The following is a 12,427-nucleotide window of genomic DNA, read 5'->3' on the forward strand; positions in this document are numbered from 1 at the left end:
GCCTGTCTACGTTGCCTACCTGCTGCTCTGTCATCATGCTGCAGTTCATGGACAAGCCAAGTACCGCTTAGCATTTTTCTTGCAAAAATAATATATGGCAAGTTAAGAAATCGCTTTCCCTCAATGTAACGTGGATAACAAGACACTTAAAATGAGAATCGGGAAATACAGGAACAACAGTGAGGAGCGGCCTTCCCCAACCTGGTGACCCTCAGATGCTTTGGACCACAACTTCCATCATCACCTGGCACTGGCCATGCTAGTGTAGGCTGTGAGTTGCAGTTCAAAATATCTGGAGGCCAGCAGGTCAGAGAAGACTGGTGCAGAGGTACAAGTAAGCAGAGTGGGTAACATGCACCAAATATTAGACAAGAAAATAATTTTTCAGACATTAGTTGCACAGCCAATATTATAAAAGTCAAGGGGTACACATGCTGAACAGGAAACAATACCTGTATTTCAGCACTTTTAAATAAGCCAGCCTAGGAAACGGGTTTTGGTTTTTTTGTTTGTTTGGTTGTTGTTGTTTTGCTAATTAGCACTAAAACGCCGGAAGCCTACATGCTTGACAGACAGAAAAGTACTATTGTGTGTACACACTCCTTTCCTATCTGTTAGAAAACAAATTGTTCTGATACTCAAATCTTAACTACTGGACAGGAAACTCAGGCTATATTTCCTGAATAGAACTGACAAACCTTAGAATTCTAAGGAAAGTATGCACAGAACAGAAATGAGAGGAATTTACCGAGCGATTTGTATGCGTAGGTGGGAGACTTCTCCCCACTTTCCTTTTAAACCTAATATGATTGCAAATCTCAAAGGGTGGGTGGGACTAGCAAAGGCTTTCCACAGGAGCAACAGATGCTGGCTTCCTTCTTTCCCTTCATCCCCAGTGAAGAGAGAGCAACACCCGTGTCCTCTTCACCCTCCACAAGGGAGAGAAGGAAGCCAGTGGGGTTCTCAAGTGATGAGAACAATTGAGCAGCTCCTGGTCCTGCTGTTCTTCAGAGTCACACTGTGCAACCACAGCTTGATGCTCACTGACCACTGCTGGTCTGTGGACCACAGTTTGGGAACCCCTAGTTTAAGTCATGAAAGTTGCCCATGAACTTGTGCACAGATATTTCAAACATATTAATGCAAAAATATGCAAATTTTCATTTCATTAAAAGGAAAAGGCGTGTTTGGGGCAACCGACCCTGGAAGGGTGTGCATGTGAGGAAAGGAAACTGCAATTCAAAAACTGAAACAGAGTTGAAAGGCAAAGCTTAATACATTTCCATGAGCCTGGGAAATTTTAGTTTTTTTATACAGTGGAGAATGCAAAAGGCATCAAGATTGTACATGGAGGCAGGAAAGGGAAAGGAAACCCAGCTCCCTTGAACTACAGGGGATCAGCTTTTAAGGAATCTTCCTGTTAACTACATTCTTCCCAAATAAATTATTCTATTCATATTCTCCCATAGAACAAGTCACAATAAAGAAGGATGGGCATGCCTCCCTGGGTAGTGAGTCAAATTTATCTTTCTACTGACTGGAGATGGTTAGTAGCAAAAGCATGAAGAATGTATTTAATACAATGAGGAAGTGCCCAGTGCCTGCCATCATCTGACAAGACTGTTGCCTGGCAATGACTGCTATGAATACTTTGCCCAAAAGCCTTCAAATCATTTTTGGTAGGCACACTCCAAATGCAAGGAGTCTATTGCTATACATAATGTTAAGTTTCAAATGTGCATACTGCATGGATTTGATGCTTGGACTTGCAGCTGTTGCATAATGGTGTTAATGCAAAAAGAAGAAGGGAAAAAAGCACCTGTTGGCAGTTCAAGGGCAATTATGTTAAAATTTTCAAGGATTTCTGTTTGAGAAAGAGCCCCAACCCATTATTATTCATTATTATTATTATTACTTATTAAATTTGTATACTGCCTTTCATCTGAAGATCACAGGGCAGTTCACAACATAAAAATACAAAATGAGAACACAAAATAATAAAACCAAAAAACCTCCACTAATAGCCCCCCCTCCCATAAACACATTTAAAAGGCCATAAAATGTTAATCAGCCCAAGGCCTGGTTCATAAGACATGTTTTCACCTGGTGCCTAAAGATATGTAATGAAGGAGTCACATGAGCCCCCCTGGAGACAGCATTGCACAAGTGGTGAGCCACCACAGAAAAGGCCTGTTCTCATGTTGCTGCCCTCTGGACCTCTTGTGGAAGAGGCACACAGAGAAGGGCCTTAAATACAGCCACAGCCTCCAGGTGGGTTCATATGGGGAGAGGTGGTCCTTGAGATATTGAATTCCTGAGCTGTTTAAGGCTTTATAGGTCAAAACCAGCACTTTGAATTGAGCCCGGAAATTAATTGGCAGCCAGTGTAGTTGGGCCAGGATTGGTGTAATATGCTCAAAACATCTTGTGCCAGAGAGTAACCTGGCCACCAAATTCTGCACCAACTGAAGTTTCCAAACTGTTTTTTAGAGGCAGCCCCACCTACCACACATTGCAGTAATCTCACCTAGAGGTTACCAGAGCATAGACAACAGTAGTTAGGCTATCCCTGTCCACTTAGGGGCACAGTTGGGCCACTAGCCAAAGCTGACGGGAGGTACTCTTCACCACTGAGACTACCTGAGCCTGAAGTGACAGCAAAGGATCCAGAAGAACCTCCAAGCTGTGTGCCTCCTGCTTCACAGGGAGCGTAACCCCATCAAGAGCAGGCAAACTCCCATCCACCCAGTCGAGGGAACCACATACTAACGGTGCCTCAGTCTTAACTACTGACTAATCACCTTTGGGAACAGTGCAGATTTAACCCAGGCTACCTACTAGCTATAAGTTTGCAAATGAGCATCATGAATTTTCTCCCTTTCACTTTTTGTTTGCCTTAAACTGCTGTTATATGGTTCAAACCTGCTTAGCATCAATCCTGGTTTAGCATTACACCCACTTAAGGGACAGGGAAAAGAATGAAGAAAACAGAAAGAGCCCCGCTCGATCAAAGTAAGGGGTCCATCTAGTCTAGCATCCTGTTTCTCAGAGCTTTTAGGAAGGCTGCAAGCAGGGCATGATGACAATAAACATCCCCTGCTGTTGCTCCCCAACAAATGGTACTTAGTGGCATGCTGACTCTTAAGCGGAGGCTTCATCACAACTAAAATGCCTTTGACTGAGCTGTTTCTCAATGAATTTATCTTAATTCCATTTTACACCCATGCAAGCTAGTGCCCATCACTATTATCTTGAGGCAGCAAATGCCCCTTGCACTCAGCGGGGGAGAAGGGAGGCTGTTTCCAATTTGCAACCCTTGGTTGCCTTCTTCTTCAAGTGCCCCAATGTTTTCACCTTTCTGGAGTCCTGACAAGACATCTCTTCTCACTCAGGCCACCAGGCTTACTGGTCATGTCACTGTGTAGTCTCTGAATAGGCCCAATGCAAAATGCTAAAATAGTATCTGTAGGTGAAACAGGCTGCCTTCATTGTGAAAATGCAAGCTGTAAAGAGCTTTGAAAAGGAATCCTGCAGTGAAGAGTGCATGTCTAGACTGGAATTATTAAAACAATTACCAGTTATGCTGGCTCCTGTCTTTATTCCCCAATAACACCCAGTTGTATCACATAACTTCCTCCCTTCAACCCTTCCCTACATTTCAAATTTTAGACTGAAAGCTCTAAGGGCAGGGGGACATGCCCTTCTGTACTCTGTAAAGTGACATGGACACTGAAAGTGCTACCGAAATCATCATCATCATCATCTGGGAAAGCTAGACGACCTCTTGCAACATAAGAGTCAGTATGACCAAAGGCACCAAAAATGAATGAACACTAGATAACGTGGGGAAAAATACTAGATTATGTATTGTGAATTAAATAATTGTGCAGTCAATGAGGATATCACATTTCTTTGTGCTTTCTTGTATTTCAGGGTTTATTTCTTTGCTCTGCTTTATGGGAAACCCTCAAAGAAATATGGATTCTTCTATTACATTAAAACTACATTTAGCTGTCCTAAATTATGGGAACAGATCTGGATACATGGGCACTAACTCTCAGGAAAATTTTGTATTTGGCTTCTTTAAAGTACCAAAAACAGTGTAATAAATGAAAGTGCAATTATCTCCAAGTGCTTACATCACTACTTAAAACAGTATACATGCATGCACATTATCTGTGTTCTGGGGTACAAATTTCGTTTCTTCTTCATTCCCCTTTCATAGAAGTGGAATGGAGCTATATAGTAGTCAAGAAGAATCCTGCTAGCCAAGAATCATGGACTCTGCTACCTTAAAACTCTAACCCTACGCCTATCAGTTAACATACAAATTACCATCAACACTAAGGCTAGCAAAACTTCTTGGTCAATTAACATCTGCTCAAAATCATGCTTCCTTCATGACATGAGGTGGTAACAATGTTAAATTTAGGAATGCTCAGAAAGTGGTTTGGACTATGAATTTATGTTTTGTGGTGCCTTCAAGTAAATTCTGAATCAGACCCAGAAAACCCCCATCTCTGCTTAAATGTCAGGCCCAGTTCAGAATGGGCTTGCCTGGCTCAGTCCCTACCTCACTGATGCTGCTCTGTCTTTCCTTGTTTAGGCTTACTATGTTGCACCAGAAAGATCCTGCTGCAAAGTCTTAATTAGACAGCAGGACTCTGGGCCAAGAGCATTCCATGCACAGGGATCCCTGGGAAATAGGTCTCAAAACTAGAAATGCCCAAGGAACCCAGTGGTGGACTAGCATTCTAGAGGATAATGGAAATTTTTGAGAATTTCTCCACTCACCCATGCCAAATGGGGTTAAAGGAAATAAAGATAGTAAGACCATAAAAAAATTCAAGGGGAGAACCTTAAGAACGACTGCTCAACAATACATGAAAAATAGTTTGTCAACCTGTTCTGAAATGATGTAGTAAACTGCTTCCAAGGTCAGTAAATTCTTGAAGAAGCTGGAAAACACAAGGCAATTTTTTTCATAATCTAGTTTGCTATAAATCACACATTCTGCTGGTTTACTTAAAATCATACATTTGGTCTGTTGTACACTATTTGGGTGCAAAACACAACAAATGCTTCAGCATATTTAAAAAAACAACAACATTTCTCTCTCCTACTACCATATCATCACATTTATAGTCATGAAGAACAGTAAAGACTGTGCCAAAAGAAAAATCCATGAAACATATAGCCAGAAATCTTCTTCACTGTGGGTAGTCTCATCCTTTCTACATAATCTGTGTGATGCAGCCAGTTAACAAGAACTCTATTCCATGCTATTCAGAAAGGACGGGGAGGGGCGCAGGATCAGTGCCAGTAATGTTAAGAAAGCTGATTTTTCATCACATTGCAACTTTTGACTTCATGAATGAGGGGAAAACATGTTACACTGGTGCACCTGACTCACCTCTCCCTTTAATAAAAAATATTAGCATAAAAAGTTAGTTCTGAAAATACCAATTCCACTATTTATTCCTTACATACAAAGAGTGACATTACCAGGCATAGAATTCTTTCTCAATTCTTTTTTTCCTGATCACCTTTTCATTTGGCCAGCCTTTGCCAACCTGGTGCCCTCCAGATGTTTTGGACCACAACTCTCATCAGACCTAGCCAGGATGGCCATACTAGCTGGGTTGAAGGAAGCTGCAGCCCAGAACATCAGGAGGACACCTTGTTGGAAAAGATTGCCCCAGGCTGTTTTCTAACTACTGCACAATAATGTAATGCAAGAAGCTACTGTGACAATCATGTGGAAATATATGAAGCCACAGTCTTTGAGCATACCAGCAGGTGAACTCCCTGCATTTGATTCAAAAAGCTGAAATTCAGGAAATGCAAAGTATGTTACAAAACCCACAGCAATGATATGAAGCACACTCCACTACATGCCTACCACCTGTCAAGACGGGGATGCAGTCCTGTGACCCACCAGCCAATCTAAACTTATTTCAGTGACTGAACCTGCTGTAGTGAAGTGCCCCACAGCTCGGGCTACAATAAAGCATGTCTCAATTTGATTCTCATCTCTACTGTGAGCTCACTACTAGGTGGCCTCTCTCTCTTCCAGCCTCACTTAAAGTAAGGTTACCAGATTTTTTTCAATGAATCTGGGGACACTTTAATCAATCAATCAATCAATCAAATACTACACGTTCGGGATGTTGATGCTGCAGCAATGGCGGTGGCAGAGGGGCAGCCGCTGCCTTGATCTCAACCACCACATTTCCCCTTCATCCGAGGCTTCTATCTCCTTTTCCCATAAGCCTTGGGAGCCCCTGAGTTGTTAGTTCTTCAGTGGTGGTGGTGGGGAAGCGGTGCGTGGTGCGTCAGGCATGGAAGGCAGAAAAAGAGGGCCAAGCGTGGCGGCGGCGAGACTTGGGCAGCACGATGCCTCCCTTACCATTGGAGCAGCCCCAAACCTATTCCTACTTGCGTGCAAGAGGAGGGGGTGGGGATCCCTCAGGTGGGAAGGGAGGCTTCCCGTTGCCTAACTGAGAGATCCCTGCCTCCTCCTGCTTGCACGCAAGCTCTGATAGGCAGTGTGACACCTCCCTTAACAGCTGAGAGATCTCTGCCCTGCTTCTGCTTGCACGAAAGTAGGAGTTGGGAGGCTGCTCCGATAGGCAGCATGAAGCCTCCCTTCACAGCTTAGTTGCTGGGGTCAGGGAAGGTGGAGGCAGCCTTGAAGTTACATCTTAAGAGCCTCTGCACCACCATCATATGGAGACTTCTATGCAGCTCCTGAAGCCAACCAGAGCCAACTGCTCCGGTCTGCTGAGACTGCCGCTGCTGTATTTCCCGGGGACATTAGATGAAATCCAGGGACATTCCGGGGATGGAATTTGCCCAGGGACTTATTCTCAAATCCAGGGACTGTCCCCAGGAAACGGGGACATCTGGTAACCCTAACTTAAAGCATACAAGCCCAGCCATCACTTCTCATATCAGAGGAGATAAGCTGGTGAGAAGTTAAGAAATTATTGTAACTCAGTAAGGTTTGCAGGTCAGTAAGGCAGAAAAGGCAGAGGGTTTGGCTCCCCTGACTCAAATGGCACTTGCATGCAAGAATTAGACTTTCCCGCACTTTGTACATGAATTGAACAGATGTGAACAAACATGGATGTTCTTGTCATGTGTAGTTTGGCCCTTGGGCTATAAAGATACGGTCTCCGAAAGCCAGGCTGCTGTAGTGCATCCTTGAACATCTGCTGTCAACTGGGGACAGTACAAAGGCGATAGCCGCCCCCCCCCCAAAGAAAGTGCAAACTGGGCTGTAACAGTTCCTCAAAAAAGGGCTCTCCCAAAGGATGGCTGCTGAGTTTATAAAGCATAAAAAGAATTTGAATAGCAAAGGTTTGTGAAACCATCCAGACAAATCACAAGAAAGCAAAAATACTCAATGAAAAATCAAATCGACAGCCCTCAGGTTCCTCTCCTTCAGAGTATGCAAGAGAGTTGGATTGCCAGCAATAAATTTATGAGTAGTCAGGGTAAGCACAAAACAGATTTGTCTCATGCCAGTGATGCAACACATTACCATTTGTTAAGTCAGATCCTTTTGTGGCCGGAAGTGAAGATTATCCCTTAAACTGTCCCACCCCTCAAGGTCACCAGAGCTGGGAACCATAAGATCCAACTCCCATTTCCACATTGATAAAGCAAATTCTTCAGTTACTGGCATCCAGGCACTGCTTCCACAACACATAAAAGATGCTATTCAGACCCTATTAAACTGGCTCCAAAAGGGGTAGCTGATCCCTTTCTTCTAGGAATTCTGAAAGTTTCAAAAGGGAACCCAGGAAAAGTCAACATTGGGCCCAGCAACAGGACAACACCACAAAAGTCTGTATCCAGTACACCCAGCTCCTCATTTTGTGGTGGGGTGAAGGTCTCCCAAGGGCATCGTAAGGACCAACAAATAATGACTCCTTTTGACAAAGTGGGAAGGCAAGTGGACTGATTAGCAAGAAGACAGAATTCTTCTGGGGCTCTTGCTATTTAATATTGCAAATTACAAGGCACTAATGGCAAGGTATCAATTATTTTTATGAGAAACATTGTTGGCATGAGTTCTGCATCAGACTGAAGAGAAATTAGATTGAACAGGCCTTCTGCAGAGAACTGACCGTGGCTACATACAATCTGACAACATTATATAGCCTTTTCTTTGGGAAATGATCCCAAAGAAAAAAATAAACAAACAAAAGGGGAAGAAAGGGGGCAGGGTTCTGGGGAAAATGACTTTGGCAATCCCAGCCCCCACTGAATCCGAAGGGTTTGGACTAAACACTATTTTGGCTTGAGGTGAAATCCCTAGACTGCAACCCCCACATTAAGTTGCAATCTTACTGTATTAGCAAAAATATGGAGTATTCACAGTAAAAAGGGAAAATAAGCGTGGGAGTATCCAAGAAGCCAGTACCAGATCTACACATGGTCTGCCCTGTGAAAATAATAATATTTAAGACTCCAGGGCACCTAAATCAAATGTCCAGGGGCTACGCAATTAGGTGCCTGGGACAGATTTGTGTGTGGTGTGTGTGTGTGTGTCCCAGCTTTGTCTTTCACCTTAAGAACTCATATGGAATGATACAATCTATTGCCAGACAGAGGAATATCTGGACAAGTGGTAGCTCATTTATGCTGGCCCACAGAGTAATTTTTATAATTTCCCACAGTCTGGTAGAGCTACCAGATTTTACCTACTACTATTTATTTATTTATTTATTTATTTTCAATCAATTTGCTACTCAATATGGCTTCTAAGCAGCTTACAAGTATAAAACCAATTACGAAACGTCTTTTAAAATTACAAGCTAAGTTTCACTTAAAAAAATGATTATTATTGGATTGTATAAACAAGGATCATAGAAACACTGGTATGCTTTTGAACCTAGCAGTTCAAAAGCATACCAGTGCAAGTAGATAAACAGGTACCGCTGCAACAGGAAGGTAAACGGCGTTTCCGTGCACTCTGGCTTCCATCACGGAGTTCTGTGCGCCAGAAGCGGTTTAGTCATGCTGGTCACATGACCCGGAAAGCTGTCTGTGGACAAATGCTGGCTCCCTCGGCCTGAAAGCGAGATGAGCGCCGCAACCCCATAGTCGTCTTTGACTGGACTTAATCGTCCAGGGGTCCTTTACCTTTTATTACCATAGGAATAACAAGTGATACAAAGAAACAGAACAAGTATCATGCCATTTGTACATCACAAAAATAGCACAAAAATTTGCAGTAATACTTGGTTCGTGACTTGGTTTAAAAGAAAACAATAATGAAGGGGAAACAGGATAGAACAGACTTAGCAGATAACATTCAACATCACATAGCTACATGCCTAATCAGAAGCCTTTGCAGTTGTGCTTAGATTAAGTATGAGTAATAGTCATTTTTCCTCTTACGTTGCTACCGAAACAATTCAGTTTTAAGGGGAAAAAACAGTTTTCAAAAGTAAGGCAAAGAGGGGATGATTCTCTCCTTTATAATTTCAAACACCACGAGTGCCCTGATCAGCAGTGCGCAACCATCTGAACTTGTTTTCAATCCGGAAGTGAAACAAGGCCACCCAGAAATAAAGGTGTACTTTGTACATGCTCATGAGGTTTCCTAGGTATAGAGCAGTATATGAGCCTGTAAATGAAAGTATTTATAAAACAAACAAACAGAAAAATGGACTTTCAAGCACCTGTGAACCTTCAGGTTGTAAATAAACTGAAAACAATTACAGAATGTAGAGTAGTTAGTTGAGAAAGGTGGAAAAGAAAGAAATTGGAGGTGAGTGAAAAAGGAACTGGCTTGATCAAGCTGTGAACAGTTTACAGAAAGGATCCTGGAGTGAGGCAGATCACGGTTGTTCTTATTATTATTGATTTTATTTTATATCACTTTAGATTTGTAAGAAAAAAATCTCAAAGCAGTTTACAACCTACATTAAAACATCAAATAAAACGATCTAAAACAAAACATTACAAACGAAAATCAACTATAAAGGACACAATTAACAGGAAACTACAACTTAAAGATTTCAAAAGAAAACATAATAAAGGAGGTCAACTACAGAATACACATTTAATGAAATGATGTTAACAAAAAAACCTTAAACATTCCAAAATAAACTAAAATATAAAAATAAACATTTAAAACAATTTAATTAGCAAAAGAATAAATTTCTGTTTTAAACATAGCACATTTCTGCAACTGCTGGTTCATGGTAGACAGTGGCTATAGAAGCTTGGGCTCAATGGTCTGGGTCTACACACTAAGAGACCTGTGCCAGGCAGAGAAGCTGAGGGACTCTAAGATGATTCTAAGTATGCACTCAGTGTCGAAGGAATGTACATCATTAAAATAAAAATATTTCCCCTCCATCCACTGTATAGGGATGTTTCCGGAAGGGCCCCGTTTCCCTCTCCCACTCTCTACCCCCAACCACATGGACATGGAATGTTAACATTTGGGACTGGCTGCCCAAATCCTGAACCTTTAAGTGCTATAAGAGCACAGGAAGACGTTTGCTGGTCCAACTAGCTCAATATTATCTACTTTGACAGGCAAATGATCTCGGGGGTCTCTTGACAGTTTTCAGTCCACCTGCAACCTGATCTTTCTAGCACAAAGGTGAGGAACCCTTTTCAGCCCAAAGGCCATATTCCCTTATGGGCAACTTTCCAGAAGCTGCATGCCAGTGGTGGGCAGAACCAAAGACAAAAGTAGGCAGAGCAATGGATGTGACTGCTACCTCTATATGGCAGGTCACATCCAGATATGCAAAAGCCATATGTTTCTACACCCACCCCCCTCATCTCTCCATCCAGGCAACCATGAGGCTTTGTAAAAGTTTTAATGGCATATTGCAGGCAGACAAAGAACTCAAGTAGGGCTTGAAGTGGGGCTGGAGAGAGTCCCAAAGGCTGGATGGGGAATGCCAAATCTCTTGTCTCTATCTCATGCACACATTGTCCCAGCAAGACCTGAAAGGTTCCTGTTCGCTGGAGCTCTGAACAGAAGTACTCTTCTTACGACACACACTGGAAAATTTTGTTGCAATTCCCAAATTTAAATCAATTGTGCAATTATTGACACCAGTGTGGGCAGCTGACTCAAATAAACATATTGCATGGCAAAATACATTTCCAGTCCCTGGACCACTGCCTGAAGATTGAAAAGGCACACAGTAAGAACAGAGAAGTTAGCTTACGTTGATCCAGTATACCCATCTTTCAGAAAACAGAAAATCACCTAAAAATCTATGAGAGACTGAAGTCCAGATACTAATTCTATTATTGGCCACTGCTATAAAAAGAATAAAAAAAGTATGTATCAGCCTAGGTGTGACTCACAGGTGGCATCAGGTGCCACGGAAGTGAAGGGTTAATTACTACTTACCTCTCCAATCCAGCAGCTTCCCACTCAAGAAACAAGAAGATGCCACTGAAAAATAAGGTGTCATGGAAATGTGTAGGATTAAGTTAATTGCAGCTGATTGGAAGCACCTGCTGGAGAAGTAGTGAGAATACCTGCTGTTTGAGAATGTTGAATGTGTCCATCCAAGCTTTATATTTACACACAAGGTTTTGTGTCACACTTTCCTCAAATAATATAAAAAAAATCAGAGAAAGGTGCTATGATAAGGGTCTGTTATACAAAAGCCACAGAAAATTTTAGGCCACCCCCCCCCAAAAAAAAAAAACACACACACACACCAGAACCCAGTTACAAGATTTTGTGACAACAGGCTTATGGAATCAGTAACTGTGTGAGAAAAAAACCTACTGCATTTCAAGTGGTCAGAAATTCCTATCAGCTGAGTGTGGCTGAGATAAATGAAAAGAAACAAAATCTTACCTAGTAAGTGTGTACTCCCTGAGTCCTGAATGCAGGTTCATGGCAGAAAAGGTACCTATACATCCACGCAATCGTTTGTCTCGACCAATCTTCCACGTTACAAAGAGTGGGCTGTTTGGGAAAGAGGAAGGGGAAAAGGAGAACATGACAGGAGTTCTGACTGTGATCAAATCAAGTCACCCACCTCATAGCTGAGGGGAAAAAAGCTATGCTTGTGAAATGCTGTTAACAGTATTACTATAAATATGCCTCAAGGCTCATTGCACATGTTTTTGAGAATGCTGTTGTAGTTGAGGTGTCAAAAATACAGGTTAGTGGAAGGAAATGAATAGGAAGGATAGAATACTTTTCAAGCACTTCTCCAACTTCCTATGCAACACTGTACATGTTTCACTACTACTTCTGGCTGTAGATCAACCTTCCACAACCTGGTGCCCTCATGCTGTTTTGTACTACAGTTCCTATCAGCCCCAGCAAGCTGTTTTAAATGAAACTTTAAGACCTGCTAATTTAAATCTGCTCTATCTGTCCCAGGCTTTGAATAAATAGCAAAGGTGACTTTAGTGCTGATTT

At 42.2% G+C, this 12,427-nt stretch overlaps 1 protein-coding gene across 1 annotated transcript in view; it reads right to left on the minus strand.

Moving 5' to 3' along the window:
- AMMECR1 (AMMECR nuclear protein 1) overlaps positions 1 to 12,427 on the minus strand; it is a 127,289-nt gene that overhangs the window by 41,346 nt on the left and 73,516 nt on the right. Inside the window, exon 3 of the mRNA XM_082208660.1 lies at positions 11,855 to 11,965. Coding sequence (XP_082064786.1) covers positions 11,855 to 11,965 — 111 coding nt within the window. The remainder of the gene's footprint in view (positions 1 to 11,854; positions 11,966 to 12,427) is intronic.

The sequence above is a fragment of the Podarcis vaucheri genome, assembly GCF_965113315.1.
Source record: "Podarcis vaucheri genome assembly, chromosome: Z".
In the NCBI taxonomy this organism is placed as follows: domain Eukaryota; kingdom Metazoa; phylum Chordata; class Lepidosauria; order Squamata; family Lacertidae; genus Podarcis; species Podarcis vaucheri.